We start from the raw sequence: 25,924 nt of genomic DNA, 5'->3' as shown, positions 1-25,924 counted from the left end.
ATAGATCAGATTTATAAGAACTTTATAGCAAGATTTATCAAAATATCACTTTAAAACAACAAAAAGACTAAATATTCAAAAAAGTTTAACTTTATATCTATCAAACATCTGAAAGAATAAAAACACTCTAGCAAAATGTAAGGAAAGGTTGTTGCAGAAATCAATTAAAATGTGATTATAAGGAATCTATCCTACACTTTCAGCTTGACATTGTAATTTAACTGTTCATCTCTTTGCCTCTCCCATTAGAGTTCACTGGCGTGAGAAGGCTGTGCTTTTTTAATCTAAGTTTGTGGCTTTGTACATAATGTGTACTCAGGAAATAAGCAAACAAACAAAATCCAACCCTGTTTCCTCCACGACAGAGTAAGAGATTTGAACAGATGACCTAAAAGGTCCCTTTCAATCCTGAGAGTTTTTGGAAAGGAAGTGGCGGTAGTTGCTCACCACTTAAAAGTGGGCTTGGTTGGTAGCCCCGAAGGGTCAGTGAGAGCCTCTCAGCTCGACGTGACACTAGTAAGAATTTTCCTACAAAGCTATCCGACAGAGAAAAAGCTGTTTCAGGAAGTGGCTCTTTGAAATAAATGGAACCTGAGCTAGAAGCGTCCTTAGAGAGCTTCAGACTAGTTTCCCCATCTTTTTTCACGCCATTGTTCACATGGGAAATGGCGGTACCGCACATCCATCAGTATCTCAAGGCATAATTGTGACACGTTCTCAGAGCTCTGGTTGGGAAGACTGAGCTGGCCCAACATCCTCGTCTGCAGTGGGGGAAATTAAGTCTTACAGCGGGGAAGTGACATTCCCAGATCAAGACGTTAATGGAAACGATGGGGCCAGGGCTCTAACCTCCGGACAGGTAACCAGTCAGTCTCCTCCCCACAAAGCAAGCAGGGGTGGAGGTCAAGCCTGAAGGTCAGGTCAGCGAGAGCCTCAGGGGATGGGGCCGTGGATCGGTGTTGCTGTAAATGTGGCCCCACAGCCACTGGCATCGGAGCTTGTTAACCCCTGAGGAACTTGTTAAAAAGGCTGAGACACGGGACCCACGCCAGCGCTGCAGCCGGCCCTGCGGCCAGGCCCGGGAATCGGCACTCTGAGGTTAGAGACCGCGGGGCACCCCGCCTCCCCTGCGGTGACTCTGGACTCTGCGCTCCCGCTCGCGCTGAGGGGCTCTGCGGGGCGCGCGCCGCCTGACCGCGGAGCAGCGCGCGCGGCTCGGCTGCCTGCGTCCCGGCGGCCGGCCGTCTGTTACGTCCTCGGCCTTCCCGCCGTCACAGACCAGCCAGCGGCCTACCCGCGGCGGGACCCCGGCGCGCGCCCATCAGCCTCCCGGCCGGCTGCGGAGCAGGCGGCGGGGGGTCGGGGGGTGGGGTTGGGACACAGGCGGCTCAGCTTCGCCCCCTGGAGGCCAGGTCCCTCCGCAGGCTGGCCGGCTCGCCGCGTCCCCGCTCCGCCTCCGGGCTCCTCGTTCTCCGTAGCCCCGCCCCCCGGGAAGCCGCTACGGCGCCTGCGCGCGCTGCCTTGCCCCGCCTCCTAGCTCAATCGGAAGTGAGCCGGTTTCCCACAGTGCCGCGCGAGGGCGGGCATGATAGGAAGGTGGGTAGGCTGTCTCGCGGCTTTAGGGCGGCTTTGTTGCGTTTTCTCTCGTGCCAGGGCGCTGCAGGGAAGTGGGGCCTGGTCAGTGCTTTGTCTGCGGATGCGATGGCGCTTCTCCGGGGCGTTTGGGGCGTGCTGAATGCACTGGGAAAGTCAGGAGCGGATCTCTGCGCCGGCTGTGGCAGTCGACTGCGCTCCCCCTTTAGGTAAGCCTGCTTGCCTGCACCCTCGGAGGCGGAAGGGTTCAGGACGCTTTGGGGTTAGAATGTAAACGCTGTTCTCCGCTTTCTGTCCCCCCTAAAATGGTCAGGACTGACTTGGCCCTGTGATTCCGACCTCGACCTTGCCAAGGGGGTGATAGCTTTGAGACCAGGCCTTACGGCATCAGTACCCCTGGCCTTCCTTCCGGCCACTTTTCCCCTCCTCCCGTCCCTGCTCACTTTCCTACCTTGGAGCACCGGGTTCGGCGTCCCCTGCGAAGTCGCCCCGAGAGTCCTGCCTTCATCTAGCCATTGAGGCAAGGCCCAGGAGCTGGAGATACATGTTTCCCTTCACTCTCTGCCCTTGCTAGGAGACTTCAGTTTTGCACGCTCTTTAGCCTGGAGAGGACAGGATTTTAAATAATACTGTTCTTACCGAAGGTGTTAGGTGTCAGATGTGTAGCACCTTGATATCTTGCTTGGCATCTGTGTTCACATAATTATGAATACGGGTACTTAAATGTTTAACACTGGTTATTTTCGTTTTATTTATATGTAGTTTTGCGTATGTTCCAAAATGGTTTTCATCCAGCTTGAGTGGTTATCCAAAGAAGCCTATGACTTCATACGTTCGATTTTCTAAAGAACAGCTGCCCATATTTAAAGCTCAAAACCCAGGTAAGGAGTTTGCGTTATATACTCTTCTCTGATGTAGTAAAGATGCCACTAAGCAGTTAAATTGAAGGCTTGATTTTCAGTATCAAGGCATCTGTTGAATGCAGAAACATAACCATTCTGTTTGATGACCTGTAAAATAGATTTAACATGGGCTTGTATGAAAGCCACCTGCCAATGCAGGAGACATAGGAGTCGCCGGTTCAATCCCTGGGTGGGGAAGATCCCCTGGAAAAGGGAATGGTGACCTGCTCCTTTATTCTGGCCTGGAAAACTATGGACAGAGGATCCTGGCAGGCCACAGTCCATGGATTTGCAGAGTCAGACATGACTGAAGCGACCTAGCAGGCATGCATAAGAAATCAGTGTAAGCACAGCAGTAAGGTAATTTTACCAAATAAAAATGCTTTAAATGAAGTCGAGAACTGGTGAACGGTATTTTAAAAATAGCATGTAGGATGGAAAGTATTCAGGAAAGAGGATGAAGAAGCTGAATTTGGGGCCTTGTGGCCGTTGGCCTAGAGGACCATTGACGAATCATTTACCCTCTCGCTTAGCTCCTGCTTCTGCCTCTGCGAATTATTCATAAAGGTGCAGTGAAGTAATTTATGTGGATGTGTTGCATAAATTTTAAAGCTGAATACAGGTTATCACTAATTTTAAGAGCTTTTTGACTGAAAGCCAGTTCTTGAATTTCTGAAAGATTTCCAGTTAGGTTTGTTGACTCCCTAGAAAGACTGGTTCCTTATTGGGGCTATAGTGTAAAGATAGTGACCAAATTAGTAATTGCTGAGCTTTTCTTATAATGTCTAAAGCTTTTTCATACGCGTTACATCACAGGGCACTTACGAAAATCATATGAGCTGTAATAGTCACATAAAGAACTGGTTTAAGAGACATGCTTCAGTACTCGCATCTTTTGAAATGTAGGAGTTGAAATTAACAAGTGGTTTGTTAAATAATTTATACCTTGTCATTCCAGTTAAGATGGGAAGGAAATGGAGAAAAATGATTTAGTTTTAGAATAATTTAGCTTGTTTGCAAACAGTATTTCTGTAATTGAAATACAGGGTGGTGGTATATGAATCAAGACTATGTTTTGTTGTCTAGTCAGGTTTTATGAACTTGGTCATTCCTGAAAGACTTGAAAAAATGTTTTTGATTGAAATATGAAGTAGAAAATTGTAAACACTGATTCCCCAGTTGCTTTAACTTAGTAATCAATTCCTGAGGACCATTTTGGTGGTAAATGATACTATTCCTTAATTATTAGATAATAGACTAACAATGTTAGATAAAATATTAAATTATTTATTGTACTTAAATTAGTTGGTTAAAGAAAAACTAAACCATTTTAAGTTGTTTGTGATAAAATGTCTCTCAAAATACTTAATTTTAGAGCTAATGGATTATGCTTTCCTGAAAGTCTTTAGAAATTGATACTGAGATGTAAAATGGTGACATCAATTTTTATTTCATTTCATAGATGCAAAAAATTCAGAACTAATTAAAAAAATTGCCAAGCTATGGAGGGAACTTCCTGATTCAGAGAAAAAGGTAAGCATATAAATTTTCAACATTGCTGACCAGTTATTTTGCAGGTAAGGACAACTGTCATGTCCTTTAAGGAACCAGATGACCCAGAGTTGTTTTTGTTTTTTTTTTAACGTTTGTTATCTCAAAGGAATGTCATACTTTCTCATCCACATAAATGATGAGAATATGGATAAATGGTAGTGGTGATGAAGGGCTGGTTTTTTGAAGCAATTTGAAGTTGGAGGCCAGTTGCTAGACCTTCACCTTGGATAACATGTTTGAAGAACACGTGATTTATAAGTGGGGTTTCAGAGTACATTTTCCACTGGTGGTTCAGTCAGTTTCCTGAAGTTATGCAGTTGTTCTTCCCTGTCAGGTGTGCTATGTTTAATTAGCCAGCAATAGTTTATTCACTGACTTGGATTTTATATTTACAGATATATGAAGATGCTTACAGGGCAGACTGGCAGGTATACAAGGAAGAAATAAACAGAATTCAAGAACAACTAACTCCAAGTCAAATAGTATCTTTGGAAAAAGAAATCATGCAGAAACGTTTAAAAAAGAAAGCGTTAATAAAAAAGAGAGTGAGTATGGTTGAAATAGTCTTTTCCTTTGGCAAAAAAATGAAATTTATATGCCTATAAATACAGGTTTGTTTTTTTCCCCTTATTTTGATGATATGGTAGAGAATGTACTTTAGTTAGGAAAAACTAGGATAGTTTCCTTCTGCGGCCAGGACCACATGCCTGTTAGTACACTGTAAACCATTTTTCCTCCTCTTGGATGTATCTGAGTTCGAGATACATAATTAGGACTGGTGTAAAAGCTGTAGGAACAGAGTTAGGAAACAGGAAAATCAGGAATAGCAGAAGTCTTGCATCTGGGTCTTTCTAGAGTAACTTCCTGATTTGAATTGTTCTATAGGTGATGGTGAATTTGATTCTGAATATTGCTGAATAGATTGAATTCATTACCTTCTCAATGTTTTAAAAGTACCTATTGTAGCTAATAAAGTTAAAGTGCCTTTAGGATGAAATTTGATTTTTCCTCATTAAAAATCCCACATGGTTCAAAATTAGTAGCCTCTAGTTGAAGGTATCAGTCCATATAAATTCTGTTATTTGTCAGACTACATCTTTCCATACTATTAGGTGTGAGGTGGTGAACTTGCTGATCCAGTATATATACCATAGAAAATGGTCATCAGAACAAAAACTTACTTCTCTGAAAAAGTAGATTCCAGCCTTTAATGTGAAGTGATGGGATCTCTCTTCCTGATGCCTGTGTCTTAAGCCCTCCTAGCTCTTGGGTTGAGGACTTACCCAATTTCAAGTCAATGATAGTAATCTGAGACTGCTAATCCAGTTAGTAAAAGGAAGCCAGAAAAGGTAGGGATGGTATTTGGAGGGTGGAAACTAGGGTTTATTCTCTCTCTCGCGCTCTCCCTTGCTCTTGAATGCACCCACCTGGTACTTTGAGTGGGGAGGACCAGAAATGAGGATTGAGCAGATATAAGGAGTTTCTTATTCAGCTATTTCTCTTCCTTTCTCTGTTCTCTTCTATTCCAGTTCAGTTCAGTTGCTCAGTCGTGTCCGACTCTTTGGGACGCCATGGACTGCAGCACTCCAGGCTTCCCTGTCCATTACCAACTCCCGGAGGTTACTCAAACTCATGTCCATTGAGTTGGTGATGCCATCCAACCATCTCATCCTCTGTCATCCCCTTCTCCTCCTACCTTCAATCAGGGTCTTTTCCAAAGAGTCAGTTCTTCGTATCAGATGGCCAAAGTATTAGTTTCAGCTTCAGCATCAGTCCTTCCAGTGAATATTCAGGACTGATTTCCTTTAGGATGGACTGGTTGGATCTCCTTGCAGTCCAAGGGACTCTCAAGAGTCCTCTCCAACACCACAGTTCAAGACATCAATTCTTCAGCACTCAGCTTTCTTTATAGTCCAATTCACATCCATACGTGACTACTGGAAAAACCATAGCCTTGACTAGACGGACCTTTGTTGGCAAAGGAATATCTCTGCTTTTTAATATGCTGTCTAGGTTGGTCATAACTTTCCTTCCAAGGAGCAAGCATCTTTTAATTTCATGGCTACAGTCACCATCTGCAGTGATTTTGGAGCCCCCCAAAAAAAGTCTGACACTGTTTCCCCATCTATTTGCCATGAAGTGATGGGACCATATACCATGATCTTAGTTTTCTGAATGTTGAGCTTTAAGCCACCTTTTTCACTCTCCTCTTTCACTTTCATCAAGAGGCTCTTTAGTTCCTTACTTTCTGCCGCAAGGGTGGTCTCGCTGGCATATCTGAGGTTACCGATCTTTCTCCCAGCAGTCTTGATTCCAGCTTGTGCTGCATCCGGCCCAGCGTTTCTCTTGCGCGTGTGCTGTGCGTATTGTGCCCCATGGTGACACAGGAGTGGTCGGATATTCTTTTCTTTCTCCTCTTCAGTCTTTGTTCTCTTTACTTTCGGATTTTCAGGGATTTCTCTTTTTTTTTTTTAGCCATGCTGTGTGGCTTTTGGGATCTTAGTCCCTTGACCAGGGATTGATTGTGTGCCCCCTGCAGTGGAAGCTTGGAGTCCTGACCACTGGACTGCCAGGGAATTCCCTTTATCTCTAGCGCTTCTTTCGGGTTCTTTCTTGATTTCCCTCTCTGCTTACAATGTCTGTTCATGCAGGCTGTCCAGAATCCGTACCATATTAATCACGGTTGTTTTAAAATGCTGGTCTGATAATTTTGTATCCCTGCCAGTTCTGATGCTTGTTCTGTTTCTTTATGTTAGGCTTTTTTGTCTTTCAGTACGCTTTGGGATTTTTTTCTTGATAGTTAGACGTATGATGTGCTGGGTAAAAGGAACTGCTGTGTATGGGCCTTTGTAACGTGGTAAGGCATGGGGCAGGGGAAGCATTCTACAGCCTTACGATTGCTCTTGGTCCTTTAATAAGGGCTTCCTTGGTGAGTTGGTGGTAAAGAGTCCACATGCCAAAGCAGATCCGTCGGGAAGGTCCCCTGGAGAAGAAAGCGGCCACCCACTCTAGTGTTCTTGCCTGGGCAATCCCATAGACAGAGGAGCCTGGTGGGCTGCAGTCCATGGGGTTGCAAAAGAGTCAGATATGAGTTAGCAATTAAAACCCAAAAAAACCTTTAATGAGCCTGTGGCTTGGCGCTTAGGTGGTACAGGATGGCTAAAGTAAGCTTTAGTCTAGTGTTTCCTTTCGTTGAAGTCTTAGGCTCTGATAGTATAACAGCAGGTTCGGTTCTTAATGTTTGTGTGTTTATTCTTTATTTGACTGCACCGGATCATCAGTTGCAGCGCGGGATCTAGTGCCCAACCATAGATTGAACCCCAAGCCCTGCACGGGGAGCGCAGTCTTAACCGGCACACCAGCAGTGAAGTCCCGCAGATGAGGCTCTGATGAGCTCGTGTCCCTTGAGGGCAGGCCTTGTTAAGAATGATAAAGTACTCTGGTATTTTGAAATGATTCCTTTACTTCCTGCTGAAAGCAAGAGGGTTTTTTTCCTTGATTTACTGTGGGAATCTGGTCAAGTTCCTGGAGAAAAACCTCACAATATTATGAGGCTTTCCTGTGAGTGTTGGTAGCTCTCAGAGTTGTCCACATGGAGCTTCCAGCAATTAAGTCAACTGTGGTTCAGTTTCTTCCACACCACTGGTTTCCATTCCTCTATCTGTTCCAGTAAGGCTCGACTCCCTGTGTTCACCTGTCTGTGTCTGTCTGTCCAGTCTTGGGAGCAGCAATTTGCCGTGTCCCCTCTGAAGTGGATCCAAGAGAGTTGTTGATTTTGCAGTCTGATCAGCTTTATACTTATTGGATGGGGTGGTGACTTCCAAACTCCTTACATGTAGAACCAGGAACTTGAAAGTCTGAGTGATTTTTCCCTAAGACTTCCATTTGCTCTCCCTGCTGGAATTTTTTTCCCCATTAGATCCCCAGTTCCAACTACTTACAGTTTAGGTGAGAGGTAGGGGGCCAGGAAGTTGCAAGTGAAGCACCTAGAAGAGATTCCTAGTGGTAGCTCTAGAAACAAAAGGGGCCATGCAGAGTCAAAGTGTAAAACGCTTCCTCTCCTGAGATGCGCAGGGCCGAGAAAGTGGTCTCTGTATGTAAGTCACAGGGGCCCTACTTATGAATGGAAGTTGGGTTTGTTATTGACTGTAAACCAAGTTGCCATTAAAATCCCCACCATTTTATAAATTTCTGTCTAAGTTCAGAAACTCGGTAGGTTAGGACGATGCAGCACCCTTCATTAGATAATGCGGCAAATACTCCAGTGTCCTTGAGTTGTCAGGTGGAGGTACGTAGGGCTTTGTCCAAGGAGAAGTGGTGCCTTACAAGGATAAAACCTTTTTTTTTAATGTTTAAAAAGATTTTGTACATACTGCTCATTTATTCAGTTCATCAGTTCAGTTGCTCAGTCGTGTCCGACTCTTTGCGACCCCATGAATCGCAGCACACCAGGCCTCCCTGTCCATCACCAACTCCCGGAGTTCACTCAGGCTCACGGCCATCAAGTCAGTGATGCCATCCAGCCATCTCATCCTGGGTCGTCCCCTTCTCCTCCTGTCCCCAATCCCTCCCAGCATCAGAGTCTTTTCCAATGAGTCAACTCTTCGCATGAGGTGGCCAAAGTACTGGAGCTTCAGCTTTAGCATCATTCCTTCCAAAGAAAGCCCAGGGTTGATCTCCTTCAGAATGGACTGGTTGGATCTCCTTGCAGTCCAAGGGACTCTCAAGAGTCTTCTCCAACACCACAGTTCAAAAGCATCAATTCTTCGGTGCTCAGCCTCCTTCACAGTCCAGCTCTCACGACCACAGGAAAAACCATAGCCTTGACTAGACGGACCTTAGTCGGCAAAGTAACGTCTCTGCTTTTGAATATACTATCTAGGTTGGTGGAGACCATAAAAGTAATATGTAAAGGAAATGTTTCCATATGAAAAGTAACTCAAAAAATCTACTAGAATTTTCAAAATAGTACTATCAAAAATTCTGATCCCAAGAGGGAACAGTTGCATACTCATAACGTTCATTGTAAAGAATATTCTGTAATTCATGGTAGTGAATGAAGTTTCTCTAGGTAAAGTTAAGTATCATAGAGTTTAAACTTTATCTCATCTTTCTTTTTTTTTCACTTAGGAGTTAACAATGCTTGGAAAACCAAAAAGACCTCGGTCAGCTTATAACATTTTTATAGCTGAACGTTTTCAGGAAACTAAGGATGGCACATCACAGGTAAAACAGAACTCTGTATGTTTTAAAAATGTTTATTCTAATTTTTAAAATAATATAGACAGGAAACTTTAGGGGTGCAACCTGTCAAGTGGTGAAAAAAAGTGGTAAATTACTGTAAAAAATAGTATATATAAATAAGTCCTAAAAATCCTTTTTCTTACCACATAAAATGTTTAAAATTTGAATGTGTATATATACATATTCAGCCATGTATATACATAGTCAACTTTTTAATTAAAAAAACAAAAATTTCACCTTTATAGGAGTGTTCAAGTTCTGGAGACTTTCCTTATCCAGCACTTCTGCATGGTTTTACAATCACTGGGAAGGAGTGAGAGTTAGAGGTGTAACGCTTCAAACTGGGATTTGAGCGTAACCTGTGGCTTCATGTGACGTCCTTTAAAAGCTTTTGGTTCTACCCATGGGAATGTATTGATGACACACATGAGTGGCATCTGTGACTGCAGAAAGAAGAAACAGCTTGTCCTCCTTGCTGTGGCTCAGTCTTCCCTTTATTTCCTTTTTCGAGGCTCCAAACTGTCAGTTGTATTATTCCTCTTATATGCCGCGGCCAGAAGACTTGTGTGCTCAGACTCCTAATTCTCGTTAGTGTGAGATGAAGGCTTTTGCCAGGCTGACTCTTGGGGTTCTTTAGATCTGTTGGACATATGATTGAATTATTTGTGTATGTAATGTTTTTTTTCTGGCTGTGTATGATTTCACTGATTACTTCCCTTGGGATTTTATTTTTCTTTACCATTTTATTTAGTGTTGAATATATAGTAGGTTACTTCTGAAAAACAAGGGGATCTTCTCGTGTGAGGGATTGAACCCATGTCTTCTGCATCGGCAGGTGGGTTCCCTGAGCCTCCAGGGAAGCCCTGGAGTTTAAATTTAGTTTCCATGGCCCTACATTACTACAGCAGCAAGCCTGTCACTAACTTAGCGTGGATTCAGTTTTATTAGTATAAGAAGGTTTTGTGTTAGAGAATCCTTCTGAATCAGTAGTTCTCAACTCTGACTGCATCTTGGAATCACCTCAGAAGCTTCATGGCTGGCCTTTATCTCTGAAAATTAAAATTAATTTAATTATATCATTTTTATTCATGTAAAAAAGTACATACACATAGTTTTAAAGAATCAAAATAAGGCTTGTTATGGAAGATACAGGTTTTACTGTGCTGCCATATCCCTTACTCCAGGAGCACGTGCATTCTATTCTAGTTGATTCTTGTGGTATTTACCTCCATATCGCTAAATAATGTTCTTATATTGTTACTTCCTGATTTTTCTAAAATTCTAAGCATTGCCTATGCTTTAGGCATTATCTCTCACTGTGTAAGATGAACACTTAACTCTATCTCATTCCACTGTTCACTTTTCTATCAACCTACCTCCCAATATAGTTACCATAATTTTGGTTAGATCAGTGTTGAGTGCTTAATACTATTATGTGTGCATGCTAATTTGCTTCAGTCATATCCGACTCTTTGTGACTCTATGGACTGTAGCCTTCCAGGCTCCTCTGGAAGAATACTGTAGTGGGTTGCCATGCCCTCCAGGGGATCTTCCTGACCCAGGGATCAAACCAGTGTCTCTTAAATTTCCTGCATTGGCAGGTGGATTCTTTACCACTAGCGCCATGTGGGAAGCTCAGTGGCTCAGCCGGTAAAGAATCTGCCTGGAGAGGAGAGCTGGGTTTGATCCCTGGATCAGGAAGACTCCCTTGGGGAAAGGAATGGCTACCTACCCCAGTATTCTTGCCTGGAGAATTCCGTGGACAGAGGAGCCTGGCAGGCTATGGTCCATAGGGTTGCAGAGTTGGACACAACTGAGTGACTAGCACTCCGCACTTAGAGCTTGGGATTAGCTCTGCTTTTCTGCTCCCCCAATGCCGGGCTGGTAGTGTTCTTTCCTATTGTTTTTGTCGCTGTGGTTTTTATGCCTTTAGAAATTTTAGTTGTTTAATTAAAAAAAATTAATCACAGACATGAATTGCTTACAGTTTTGAAGGTTGAAAGTCCAGGATCAAGGCCACACCATGGTGAGGGCCCTCTTCTGGTTCGTAGCTAGCACCTCCTCTCACTGTGTCCTCACGTGGTGTGAGTGATTTAGTCATTCACTGTGATGTTAGATGGCACCAGAAGTAAATACCTTCCCATCCCTTTGATTTTTTTTCCATGAATTAGTTTTTTAGGTGAAAGATTATTTATGCATGCAGCTTCATAAATTATTGTTTAACACACTGAATGTGAAACTTACGGATTAAATATAAGCAAGAAGGTACATTATGGAAGAACTAAAAGCATGAAAGCAATTCTTTGCGAAGCTCAGAGAGCAGGTGTTTAGTGAGCAACTATCCCTGAATATACTAAATGTATTTATAAAGGTAAGCTTAAAGTATTCAAAACAGGCCCAGGTACTATCTGGGTACCTCACTTTTTGTTGATAGGAAAACAAAATTCACTAAAAGTTCTGGTCAGGATAGTGAAGTTAATATTAATAGTTTTAACTACCCCTTAAAATCACTGATGATACCCTCCTGCCTTTAACAGACGCTTCTCATGCCCCTCTCCCTCACATTCCTCGCCTCTGTCTCTCTCTCTTCTCTGCTCCTTATTCTCCACCTGCCTGCTTTCCTCCTCAGCCTTTGCACTCTGGCAGCAACACCACAGACTGTGTGAGGCGTACTCACTGTCTCTCTGCCTCTCCTCCAACTGTGGGATTCCTGCATCCCTCTAATTTTATAGATAAAGCTCCCAAACCTCAGGGAGGTCATAGAACTTTTCCCAGGTCACATGGTTAAGCTCAGCTGTGTGGAAGAAGAGTCGGTGCTGCGTTGCTCCTGTGATGACAACTAAAACACAGTGCACAGACATAGGAGTTAAGTGAGCATTTAAGCCACAGAGGAGGCAGAACAGTATTTGAAGCTAGACTGTGACAGTAGCTTATATTTGAATATTAATATCTTTGAATTCAAAAAGATAAATATCCGCACAAACAAAGGAACCAGCAACAAAATGAAAAGCAATCCTGCCAAATGGGAGACAATAATTTAGAGAACTCATATGACTCATTCCCTCACCCCAGAGGAAAAAAATCTGATTAAAAAATGGGCAAAGGATCTGAATAGATATTTGCCCAAAGAAGACGTAGAGATGGCTAGTAAGTATATGAAAAGGTGCTCAACATCGTTATCAGGGAAATGCAAATCAAAACTACACTGAACTACTACCTCATATGTGTTAGAGCGGCTGTTACAAAAAACAGGTATTACTGAAGACGCAGTAGAAGGGGAACCCCTGTGCTAAAACAGCAACAGAAGGAGCGCGTGGACACAGATGCACGCCGATAATTAGGCAGGCTGCTGGGTGGGGCAGGAGCGTGAATTGGGTAAAGGTGCTCGAAAGGCACAGACTCCCAGTAAGCATTGCACTGTACACCTGAAAGTATTGTTATATGTCAGTTACATCTCGGATTTTTGAGGAGTCTTTGCCTGTGATTCTTGATATCTGAGTGTTTGTTTTTGGAATGCATAAGAAAACGGCATCTTTGTTTAATCACTGAAGTCCCTATATCTGGTACTTAAATGTATATTGTTTTACAGGTAAAGCTGAAAGCTATAAATGAAAACTGGAAAAATCTCTCTAATTCTCAAAAGCAAGTAAGTTGTATGGTTTTAGTCCCAAGTGCTTAGTTAGAATATCTGTGAGAATATATTAGGGCAAGGCTTGATTCATGTGAAAACAACTTTATATTACACAATGGTTTTAAAGTATTGTCATATTCTTGGAACCAGGTTGGCTTTTTTCTTTTGGTAGTTTTTGATTCCATATCAAACTGGTATTTAAAACAGTGTCCCTTGTAACTTAATGTCATCATATCCAGTGATGATCACACCCTGCCCCTGTTGCTTTTCCACACTCCAAACCCTGAAATTGCAGCAACTTCATTAATACTTAAAAATCTTTATCTCTTATCTGTTTCTCATCTAATTTTTATCTCACAAGAATATTTCTTTCCAACCCCCCTTTAACATATAGAATAGTAAGATAATTTCTAGAATATTTTTGGAGCGCATCCCGGAAATTAACTGCAAAGATTCCTCTAAAGAAATCATTTTAACAGTTATACTCTTTCTCAGGTATATATTCAGCTTGCTAAAGATGATAAAATTCGTTATTATAACGAAATGAAATCCTGGGAGGAACAGATGATGGAAGTTGGACGAGAAGACCTTATACGTCGCTCAGTTAAATACCCAGCAAAAAGTGAGCCTGAGCAGCTTTGAAGTAGAAGATTGAGTTATGTTCATAACGGATAGACATAAGAAACCAGCTAGGTCCCAATACCCAAAGCTGTTGTAAAATTAGAATGGATAAAGTTGGTGAACATTTATATTTAATTCCTTTTCTGTAGCGCACGGACTTCTGCCAGCCAATTCAATACATTTGTATTGGTGTCTTGCTTTTGAAAACCCAAACAGATAAGAGTTCATGTGGAATTTATTTTGTGTTTAGGAACTACTGAGCATCAAAATAATACATGAAATGTAGCAGTGAATCACTTTACCTTTGATAAAGGTAAATCAGACTGTGAAGTTTTTTTATACATGATGACTATGGAAAAAATATTCTTGTTTCCTTATATTATGGAAGCAGGAGTTTCCTATTCATAAGTATCTCAAAGTTTGTAGAAGCCATAGCGTTCTATGATATAACTGCATTTTTAAAAGAGCATCCAGAACTCATGCTGGTAAATTCCAAATCCTGGGTATAATTCATATTGTAGTCAGAGCTGATGGTTGTACAAGTGAGGAATTTCTGGTGTCAGTTGCAGCTTTTATAAAAGGGATAGATTTATAAACCTTTTCCTCATTATCTTTTTCCTAAATTAAAAACTAAAAAATTATGTACTAAATCTATGCATATTATTTTATATTGCATAGAATAAAAATTATGTGTTTCCTAATTATGTTTTAAGGTGAAACATTCATTTTATAGCTTTCTGGGATTTTCGTTTGTTGTTTTAAACAAAGTAGGAGTTTGTATACTGAATTATTTTTTCTCTTATGTAAATATATTTATCCAGAAAGTAAGAGAACTTGTTTGGTGTAAGTTTTAAAATGAGAGAGCTAAAAAAATCATATGTCTCCAAAGTCTCTCAAGTTGGAACCCATAATTTTTAAACATTTGCATAACATATAAAAGCCTGTATAATAATTAATAGCCAGTTCTAGCCTGATGCCCACATCCAGCCCACTGCCTGCTTTTCATGCATGGCCTTGTCAACTAAGAATTGTTCACAGTTTTAAATAGTTTAAAAAAAAAAAGCATACTTCAAGACACATGAAAATTAATATGAAATTCAGTGTCCATAAAAAAATATTTTATTGGAACACAGCCACACTCACTGTTTATGGCTGTTTTTGTACAACAGTGCAGTTGACTTAGTTGCTATAGACAGGTGCAGCCTGCAAAGACTGACCTGTGTAGTGTGGAATGAGATGCTCTTAACTTACTTGCTGTGGCTCAGTAAAATACATCTTAACAGTTTTCCAGTTAGCATTTAAACCTTACCATCTTCTAGCATTTGATTATCTTCTTAACATGAGTCAAAGGTTTTCAAAGTCCACACCACCTTTTTGAGCAAAATATTCAACTGTCATCGTCAGTTCCCATGAATTTGTAACTCACATTTATGTGTTTACTTCGTATTTTTTTTGTATACTTTTGCAAAATATGCAAAAAAAAAAAAGTGTATTCTAGATCTCCAGAAAGAAGATTTTTGTAGTTTGTGAATAGAAAATAAGTAAAAGAATCACTAAAAAATGACTTGTTACATACTGAACTTGGCAAAGGTCGGGACTGTAGAGAAAATTACAACTTTAAGAGGACTAGCCTAAGATTTAAATATGTGAAGTTGTTTGAAGTTTTCAAACAACTTTCCTCTGTGAATGGTAATGCAGGACAAAGTCTGCCATTATGTAAATGACCCTTGGTCTGAGGCTGGAGTATTCTGGGGAGGAAGAGAGAGGGAAGAAAAGGACATTTGCTAGTGTCTGTCGAAAGCTTTCTCAATTAGGTTTCCAGGAGAGAATTAAGCCCTAATTCCCTATGGCATGTAGAACGGTGCCGATTTTGTACCATCCTTAGAAGAATGGAGAAAATAATCACTCAAATAATTGACTGTGTTCTGTGCTTCAGATGAGCCCAGGGAGCACATGCGAGTCAGTGTTTGTGATAAATATTATAGAATGCATGAAGCAGAGAAGCGAATTATAAACTCCTGCAGCACAAATGCATAAAACACATATTCATACCTACCTTCTGGGCTCTAGGCATTTGGCTCCCTGTACTTACACCGAACACATTCAGGGATCTTCCTGAATGTCCTGGGAAGTCCAGTGTCTACCAAGTTCTCATGCATATGCTTCTTAATACAGGAGGAAAGGTATGAAACTGAAAGGAGCTATAGCAAAACCCTTTTGTTTCTAACAGGGTGTCATTGTTAATACTTTAAATGTTAGGATAATCTAATTTCACACCTCTCTTAATAAACTTCAGTTGATGGCATACCGTGTATTAAATGCCATCCAGTTTAACAGCGTATACAAATACTCTGTTATGAAGAGTGAGAGCTTATATCAACAACCAGTGGCTAGGTGTGTAACTGGTCGCCATTCTTAAATTGACTGAACAAGAAATTCTAAAAGCTAAAGAATTGTGACCAGGGAAGAGATGCTTAAGTGAAAAGAGTGCTTATGCTGTCTGAGCAGTGAGTCGCAGAGATGCTTATGTTCCTAGAGTACCAATATTAGATTTTATAAAACAATTTGACAGGGGTGTGTGTGTAATTATTTTCTGATGTTTAAGGTATATGTGCAGATTCAGCCTACTGTAATAATGTAAATTTGCTGTTGCTTTTGGGTAACTCCTTTTTTAGAAATGCCTTTTTTTTTTTTTTAATAAGGTATATCCTTTTTTAAATAGTTGGCCATGAATGTGTTTATTTACATTTCTGAATTAAAATGGGAGTAAAAGTAGCAAATTTTATTGATATTTCTGACATTTACTGTACCTAAAATTAATCACCACCAGATTGTGCTAAAGCAGCAAGAACTTCTTATATAGGTAATTCATTTCCATTATTTCTCTTAATGTTACCAATCTTTTTACTCCAACAACAAAAGAATACTCTCTTCCTTCCTTTTCTCTCCTCACAGCCACTAGTCCTCTTCCTTTTCAAAGCACCAAGCTCTTACAGACAAATTTGAAAATGTTACAAGTGCAGATAATATGTTTTGAAATTTTAAAGCAGTATTACTCTTAAGTTGAACTTTTGGGAAGAATAAGAAATGAACATATTATTATTTTCAATTTGTAGAATTTTCCAAATAGTAAAACTGTACAAAGTTAGTATCATCATTCTATCACATTGTTCACAAAGTATTTTTGGTAATTAAATCATTGATTATATTTGATGGGAAATACATAAAACATGAAACCATCTATAGCACATTAAAAATACCTTAAAAAGTTTTTACTGGCTAAGAAACTACATACTTAAAATTGACCGTAAACAAAAATTTTAAATAGGCTAAACATTTAAAAATTACCCTAATGGCAGAAAGTAAAAAAGAACTAAAGAGCCTCTTGAATGTGAAAGAGGAGAGTGAAAAAGCTGGCTTGAAACTCAGCATTTAAAAAAATAAGGTAATTGCATCTGTTCCCATCACTTTATGGCAAATAGAAGGGGGGAAATTGGAAGCAGTGACATGTTATTTTCTTGGATTCCAAAATCACTGTGGATGGTGACTACAGCTATGAAATTAAAAGACACTTACTCCTTGGAAGGAATGCTGTGACAAACCTAGACAGTGTATTAAACAGCAGAGACATTACTTTGCTGACAAAAGTCTGTATAGGCAAGGGTGTTTTTCCAGTAGTCAGGTACAGAAGTGAGAGCTGGACCATAAAGGAGGCTGAGCACTGAAGAGTTGATGCTTTCAAACTGTGGTCCTGGAGAAGAGAGTCCCTTGGACTGCAAGGAGATCAAATCAGTCAATCCTAAAGGAAATCAACCCTGAATATTCATTGGAAGGACTCATGCTGAAGCTGAAGCTCCAATACTTTGGCCACCTGATGTGAAGACCTGACTCATGGGAAAAGACCGTGATGCTGGAAAAAATTAAAAGCAAAAGGAGAAGGGGTGGTAGAGGATGAAATAGAAACCAAACTGTGTCAGATGAAATTCATCCACCTCTGAGCCCTGCAAAGGATTGCCTGTTGAGTACAGTGCTGTCGCATTTTATGGGAATATAAATTATGCAAATTTAAAATAATATGAATAAATATTTGAAAGTTGTATATGATGCACGATGTTTGAAATAGTGCAATATTAAAATTTTTTAAAATGGCTGGGAGTCATAGAATTTCAAAACACTCTTGGACAGCAAAGTGAGGGCAGTGTTTGATATTACTATATGCAGTCACCTTTAACACAAAGTCTAACTTTATCATGTGTCAGTTTCCTATATATGTTGTGTATGGGCTTTGAAAGTTTTGTAAATAATCTGCTGACTTGTACTGCTGTTTTAATATTCAGTGTTGTTATAATTCAAAAAAACTTTTTAAAACAATCCACTAACCCAAATATTCATTTAGGAGGTGGTGGTAATGCTTGTGCTGTAAAAAATTTCTAAAAACTGGTAACTCTGAAACAGAATCATGTTTGTAATAAAATTTAATTCTGATGCGCTGTTTATTTGGATTGATAGATAATAGCCTGGGATACTTAGAACCTATAGAGCAAATTTAAGCAAAATTTCTCTATCCTATTTGTAGATCTAAGATTTTTTAATATAAATTTATTTTAATTGGAGGCTAATTACTTTATAATATAGTAATTGTAATAAAGTAATATTGTTTTTGCCATACAGCAACATCAATCCGCCATGTTGTACACGCCACGTGTACATGTGTTCCCCATCCTGAACCCCCCTCCCACCTCCCTCCCTGTACCATCCCTCTGGGTCATCCCAGTGCACCAGCCCCGAGCATCCTGTATCATGCATCAAACCTGGACTGGCGATTCATTTCACATATGATATTGTACATGTTTCAATGATGGACTCTGTGGGAGAGGGCGCAGGTAGATCTATGATTTTTTAAGAATTCTCGCTCTCGAACCCTCCTGGCAGCCCAGTGGTTAAGACTCTACAGTCCCACTGCACAGGGCGTGGGTTTGATCTTGACCTGAACTAGGCTCCTGCGTTCTGCCTGGCACAGCCAAAAGCAGACAACAGAGGACTACTCGCTTTGCACTCTCTTCCAGTGGGAAAATTAGGACTTGATGAGTGAATCTTGTCCACTCCACTGCTGCGTATTATGTAATACAGGGGTTTGTCGAATCTTGGTTTAAAACAGACAGCTTCAAAAACCTGACACAACCTCTGTAAGACACTCTTAGGATGAGGCACTTGGAATGTGGATTTCGTATTAGATGCTTTTTATGGTTAAGTTTTATAGGTGGGATAATGGTATTGTGCTTGTGTGAAAGTATGTCCTTAGAAGGTACAGGATGGCACATTTAGGGCTCAAGCTTCATCACAAGTAAAGACACATCTAGAAGCCTTAGAAAGACACTAACATCTGTTGATTCCAGATGGAGTATGCCAGCTCACTGAATCCTCTAAATTTTCTGTTTGAAATTGTTGAAATATTTGTACAATTTTAAATATATTGGGAAATATATTGATCAAGAAAATGCTTACATTGCTTACTGAAATTCTTACGGCTTGGAAATCCCATTTGAGTAAAGCATCAAATGGTTGTGCATGTTATCTAAGAGAGATGATACTTTTTTTCAGTTGTGCGTTTTCACTCATCAAACAATTTTGTGTATTGCCAATGTCAACCGAAAAAATGCACAACCTAAATGCTGAGAGTTGTTTTACACAACAGACATTCTTAGGACTTCAGGCCTGGGAGATGGCCTCTCAAGTAACCTTGGGAAAATTGCTCCAAGGAGGCGAGGGGGTTAGCTAGGATATACAGGGGTTTTGCAACAAAGGGTAGATAGTCTGAATGACACAAAATTATTGGAAATTAAAGGAAAACCAAACATCTCAAGGAATTTAGTGCTTTTCTATGCATGGGAAGATAGAAGAGTCTGGGCTCGAACCAATCCTTCGATACGCACCTCCGCTATTGGCCAGTATCCTGAGCTTCCTCGGGGAGCACCACGGGGTGTCTGAAGGCTGCCAGAGGGCAGGTGCTCCTTGCTTCCTTTCTGGGTTCCCTTCAGTTCAGTTCCGTCCAGTCGCTCAGTCTGCCCGATTCTTTGCGACCCCATGAATGGCAGCACGCCAGGCCTCCCTGTCCATCACCAACTCCCGGAGTTCACTCAGACTCACGTCCATCGAGTTGGTGGTGCCATCCAGCCATCTCATCCTCTGTCGTCCCCTTCTCCTCCTGCCCCCAATCCCTCCCAGCATCAGTCTTTTCCAATGAGTCAGCTCTTTGCATGAGGTGGCCAAAGTAAACACCCAGGACTGATCTTCAGAATGGACTGGTTGGATCTCCTTGCAGTCCAAGGGACTCTCAAGAGTCTTCTCCAACACCACAGTTCAAAAGCGTCAATTCTTCAGCGCTCAGCTTTCTTCACAGCCCAACTCTCACATCCATACATGACTACTGGAAAAACCAGAGCCTTGACTAGACAGGCCTTTGTTGGCAAAGTAATGTCTCTGCTTTTGAATATGCTATCTAGGTTGGTCACAACTTTCCTTCCAAGGAGTAAGCATCTTTTAATTTCATGGCTGCAGTCACCATCTGCAGTGATTTTGGAGACCCCCAAAATAAAGTCTGACACTGTTTCCACTGTTTCCCCATCTATCTGCCATGAAATGATGGGACCAGATGCCATGATCTTTGTTTTCTGAACATTGAGCTTTAAGCCAACTTTTTCACTCTCCTTTTTCACTTTCATCAAGAGGCTCTTTAGTTCCTCTTCACTTTCAGCCATAAGGGTGGTGTCATCTGCATATCTGAGGTTATTGATATTTCTCCTGGCAATCTTGATTCCAGCTTGTGCTTCCTCCAGTCCAGCATTTCTCATGATGTACTCTGCATATAAGTTAAATAAGCAGAGTGACAATATACAATCTTGAGGTACTCCTTTTCCTATTTGGAACCAGTCTGTTGTTCCATGTCCAGTTCTGTTGCTTCCTGACCTGCATACAGATTTCTGAAGAGGCAGGTCAGGTGGTCTGGTATTCCCATCTCTTTCAGAATTTTCCACAGTTTACTGTGATCCACACAGTCAAAGGCTTTGGCATAGTCAATAAAGCAGAAATAGATGTTTTTCTGGAACTCTTGCTTTTTCCATGATCCAGCGGATGTTGGCAATTTGATCTCTGGTTCCTCTGCCCTTTCTAAAACCAGCTTGCACGTCTCGAAGTTCACGGTTCACGTATTGCTGAAGTCTGGCTTGGAGAATTTTGAGCATTACTAGCATGTGCGATGAGTGCAATTGTGCGGTAGTTTGAGCATTCTTTTGCATTGCCTTTCTTTGGGATTGGAATGAAAACTGACCTTTTCCAGTCCTGTGGCCACTGCTGAGTTTTCCAAATTTCCTGGCATATTGAGTGCAGCACTTTCACAGCATCATCTTTCAGGATTTGAAAGAGCTCAACTGGAATTCCATCACCTCCACTAGCTTTGTTCGTAGTGATGCTTTCTAAGGCCCACTTGATTTCACATTCCAGGATGTCTGGCTCTAGGTGAGTGATCACACCATCGTGATTATCTTGGTTGTGAAGATCTTTTTTGTACAGTTCTGTATATTCTTGCCACCTCTTCTTAATATCTTCTTAAGTTCCTGAGTTCCCTTAGGCTCACCAATTAATGCTCAAAGGTGGCCACAACCACTGATGGCTATGACGTCCTTTCTTTACTTACATGGCAGGCAGTATTCCATTTCTCACAAGTGATTCTGAGAAGCTGGCATCATATTTTATCATGATTACTACAGCTGCGAACACCGCCACACTGAACTGCTGTGCCTCCTGGGAGAAGCCCTACTGTCAACAGGCTTTCAAACTGCATTCCAGGTCTCTTCTCCCATCATTTCTTCCACCTGCATCAGGATCTCAGCTAGCGGAACAGCCACCTCACATCCCCTTCCCTACTCTGACCGACGGTTTAGGTCTGACTGCCAGCTTGTGGTCAGGAACCCGCCTGTAGGCCAGGTGTGGACGTGCCCGCCAAGTGGGACAGGCGCTCTGGCGCAGGCGCCACCTGGCGCGCAGCCTCCATCGGCCGGCGGTGCGAAGGGCAGGTGGAGCGTGCGCGAGGGCCTGCCTGGGCCTTGCCTTACTGCCGGCCGAAGCCCTGGGAGCGTGAAAGGTCCGGTCCCGGCCTTGAGGTCTTACCGGCGGCTTCGAGTCCCAGGGAAAGCCACTGTATTGCTGGCGGCCACTGCTCTGAGGCCAGTGCAGTCCGTGAGGGTTGCAGGGAGTCCTCGCCCTTCCACTCTAATAAGGTCAGGAAAGATTCAGAGAGGCCAGCTAGTGCCTCAGAACCGCCCCGGCAGCGGGAGACGGCGCTAGGATGCGCATCTACGGCAGTTTCTTCCCCACAAAACCATCTGCCTAGTCTGGCGTTGCGTCTGTCCCTGCACGGAGCCAGAGGACATCGCTTGCAGTATAACATGGACTCTCACCACGGGACACTTGTATTTCTGGGTTTCTGGGTGTTCCTTAAGGGCTCTGGGATCACAATTCATAATGAGTTATGGGCCTGGCCTGATGTGTCCAGCCTGTGTGTTTTCAGAAGTCCTGATTTGAATTTATTGAAAGACCTACTTGAGATCTTGGGGCTCTGGAAGTTGGAATACTCAAGTAGGTTCCAACTGAAATGATTTTGTCCCTTAGGTTCAGCTCCTGGTTCCCAGGAACAAAGCCGATTTTGTAAGGTTAAGAGGAATCTCACCTGCAAAGTGGCTCATCTGAGTGGAGACCTCCCACCAGGACTGCAGATCCCATGAGGAGAAAAGCCAAGAAAGAGCAGATCCTAGATTCGCACAACTGATAGCACAAAGTAGCCCTTGTGTTCTGCAAGCCTCCCTTCAGACTGTGCCAGCTTGTTTGAACTGGAGAGGAGAGATGAGCTGGGCTACGGCAAGGGGCAAATTTGCCCAGGACATTACACTTTTGAGGGTTTGAGAGAGCACAGTATGGGGGAAAGATATACCACCTCCCACTAAGAAAATGTTATCTCAGACATTCTTAAAAGCCTTTGATTCTGATTCTCCACTCTTGCCAGTTCCTGAGGAGGCCTCACAACATGCCCCTTATCACATGGGGCATTGAGAGCTGTGTGTGCTTCCTTCATCCTCACTTTGCAGACACAGGAAACGAGTGAAGGAAAGAGCTTCCCTGATTACTTGTTTCTGCCTAGCTCGAAAGATGAAGAAAACTCAGCCCCAGAGGATGAATGTCTGGGTCATCCTATTCTTAGCAGCCTAGCCAGTAGTCAGATTTTCAGACACAGTTAAGTCAAACTTAGTTTCTATCAGAAGACTGAGAAACTACTGCCAAGGTAGTTAAGGACCAAAAGATGTTCTGCAGGAGGACATTCCACCTAGCTGGTGTATGGAGTGCATAGGTAAGAGAGCCAGGACACGCAGGGCGGATCAGACCTCTTGTGGTCTCTTCTGTCTCCTCCAGCCCCACTCTTGCTCTCTGCATGTAGTGTCCTTGATCCTACAGAAAATAGTGAGTTATTCTTTCCCTCCTTCGCTTAGTGTCTTATATGAGACTTTTTAGCATTAGTAAGTTAGAATGGAAATACAGAAATAGATGAACACCAACTTCAAGGATAATATACATCATATTATCAGTAATCAGGAACACATCAGTACCAGGATGAAGTAATATGAAGAGACATGCAGGTTCTATGCTGTTACTATTCTGTGCTATTGTTGACCCAGTTTGTCTGCATTTTCTCAGTCATAGCAAAAATGCAAATGTTGCTACATGCTTTGTGTTGGCCCTTAAAGAAATCATCATGCTAATTCCTCATGAGACGGTAAGAATCCTAAAAAACAAGTTTCTTTCCTAATCTTCCTGTAGGTATTACAGTAACTAATCTTCCAGTGACTATGGGAAATGGGTGCAACCAGCTGCCTGCAATTGCTCCTCAGGGAAGCAGCACTTTGTGCTGAAGGAGGATTCCGTTAGTTCACGTTTCTAGGGGATGCAAGACTGTGGCCTTGCAGACCTCTTTGGCTTTGGTATGTAGGCAATGTTGGCTCCTAAAATAAGTTGGAATGGGTTTATTCCTAGAAGAGTTCATATAGAATTGTTACTATGTCTTCCAGAAATGTTTGGTAGAATTCACTTGTACCATCTGGCCTGTGGAAGGTTGTTGGTTTAATAGGGCTATTCAGTTTTCTCTTTCTTCTTGAGTGAGTTTTGGTAGTTTGTACCTTTCAACAACTTTTTCTATTTCAACTAAGTTGTTGGATTTATTGGCATAATTAATAAAATTTTATGCTACTTTAGCCACACCCCACACATTGTTGTGATTCAAAATATTTTCAGATTTTCATTGTTATTTTCTCTTTATCCCATGGCTTATTTAGGAGTCATTAACTTAAACGTTTGGTGACTCTCTATCTGTTACAATTTCTCATATTCTGGTCAGAGTGTATCGTGTACGATTTCCATTCTTTTAAATTGTTTGCAGCTTTTTTTTTGCCCATAACATGTGCACTTGGGAAGAATGTGTATTACGCTGCTGTTGGAGTATTCTATAAATGTTAGTCAACTTCGCTGATAATCTTATATATCCTAACTGATTTTCTGTCCATTTGTGCTATCAATTACCCAGGTGTTGAGACTGGTAATTTGCCTACAGCTATTTCCATTTTGTTTTTATTTCATGCATTTTGAAGCTCTGTTATAATGTATGGAGCTAGAAGACAACTGTTTTTCTGTTGGACTCACAAAAGTAGAATGCAGGTCTGTCCCTAAGGGCCATTTGATTTCTACAGAGAAGAAATTTCTCATCTTTTGCTGGAGGGTAGGTCCCTGGTTGACAGTGCACATGGGTTAGGGGAGGAGGACGTGCTTCTCCCTGGCTGTGCTTGGTCTCTGTTGCTGCAGTCTTTCTCTAGCTGCGGCACACGGGCTTCTCATCGTGGTGGCTTTTCTTGCTGCAGGGCATAGGCTTGAGAGAGAATGGACTTCAGTAGTTGCGGTATACGTGCTTAACTGCCCCTCAGCATGTGGAGTCTTCCCAGACCAGGGATCAAACCCTGTCCCCTGCATTGGTGGGCAGATTCTTAACCACTGGATCACCAGGGAAGTACCATTTCTTTTTATCCCCTAACTCTGGCTGTTAGTGGTTTAAAAGATTATAATTTAGAAGTGTAACTGCAAGTAGTGATCATATATTCACCAGTATTTTGACCTTAACATCTTAATCCATATAGAAAGTAAACAGCACCTACTGAGTAGGTAAGAATTTTAAGAATTTAAATCTGTAACCTAGATTCCTTGCCAAATTTGTGATGGAATTATCAATTGAATACAATTATTGAGATTTTCCAAAGGTCTTTGTTCAGGTACCAGTAAAGGATCAATCTTAGGACGACCCTTGAATTCTGAAAAAGAACCATTTTGCAACACATCTTGCTTTTGTTCTTTTTCATTTTCACATGTCTGAAGTTGGGATATCTTAAAAATTAGCAAAGCGCTTTCTCTCTGTCAATCTATGGCATCTTTGGGACTTCATGAATGTGAGACATGCCCTGTTCTTCCTGCATTTTCTTTTTAAATAACTGTGTTTATTTCGGCTGTGCTGGGTCTTTGTTGCCGTGTGGGCTTTCCTCTAGTTGCAGTGAGTAGAGGCTACTCTTTAGTTGTAGTTCGAAGGGTCCTCATTTGCTGTGGCTTCTCTTGTTGCAGAACACAGGCAATAGTGCCTGCGGGCTCAGTAGCTGGGGCTCAGTAGCTGGGGCTTCAGCAGCTGGGGCTCAGTAGCTGGGGCTCAGTAGCTGGGGCTTCAGCAGCTGGGACTCAGTAGCTGGGGCTTCAGCAGCTGGGACTCAGTAGCTGGGGCTTCAGCAGCTGGGACTCAGTAGCTGGGGCTTCAGCAGCTGGGGCTCAGTAGCTGGGGCTTCAGCAGCTGGGGCTCAGTAGCTGGGGCTTCAGCAGCTGGGGCTCAGCAGCTGGGACTCAGTAGCTGGGGCTTCAGTGGCTGGGCTCAGTAGCTGGGGCTCAGTAGCTGGGGCTTCAGCAGCTGGGGCTCAGCAGCTGGGACTCAGTAGCTGGGGCTTCAGTAGCTGGGGTTTCAGCAGCTGGGACTCAGTAGCTGGGGCTTCAGCAGCTGGGGCTCAGTAGCTGGGGCTCCTGGGCTCTATAGAGCTCCTGGGCTCAGTTGCTTCCAGCCATGTGGGATGTTTTCAGATCAGGGATTGAATTTATGTCTCCTGCATTGGCAGGTGGATTCTCTATCACTGAGCATCAGGAAGGCTCCCTTTCCTGCATTTTCATGCACAAGTTCCTTTTTCTGACTTTCTCTCCAAACTTCCTTACCACAGTCAGCAAAATGCTTCCCATGGACTCTGACCACATTTCA

The 25,924-nt window shown here is 42.1% G+C and overlaps 1 protein-coding gene across 2 annotated transcripts; it reads left to right on the top strand.

The window, feature by feature from the left end:
- The first annotated feature begins 1,129 nt into the window (after positions 1 to 1,129).
- Positions 1,130 to 18,030, top strand: LOC138430285 (transcription factor A, mitochondrial). Of its 2 annotated transcripts, none has more exons than XM_069572403.1 (7): positions 1,130 to 1,596; positions 2,356 to 2,474; positions 3,958 to 4,028; positions 4,445 to 4,594; positions 9,180 to 9,275; positions 12,883 to 12,939; positions 13,420 to 18,030. In XM_069572403.1, the coding sequence occupies exons 1-7, from the start codon at positions 1,586 to 1,588 to the stop codon at positions 13,564 to 13,566; spliced, it is 651 nt and encodes a 216-aa protein (XP_069428504.1). In that variant the 5' UTR covers positions 1,130 to 1,585; the 3' UTR covers positions 13,567 to 18,030. The 2 variants fall into 2 exon arrangements, with proteins under 2 accessions (XP_069428504.1, XP_069428503.1); XM_069572402.1 differs by having other exon boundaries at positions 1,135 to 1,802.
- The last annotated feature ends 7,894 nt before the right edge of the window (positions 18,031 to 25,924 follow it).

Source organism: Ovis canadensis, chromosome 25 (assembly GCF_042477335.2).
Source record: "Ovis canadensis isolate MfBH-ARS-UI-01 breed Bighorn chromosome 25, ARS-UI_OviCan_v2, whole genome shotgun sequence".
Classification (NCBI taxonomy): Eukaryota; Metazoa; Chordata; class Mammalia; order Artiodactyla; family Bovidae; genus Ovis; species Ovis canadensis.
Note: the sequence above shows the minus strand (reverse complement) of the source record. Positions and strands in the feature narration are given on the sequence as shown.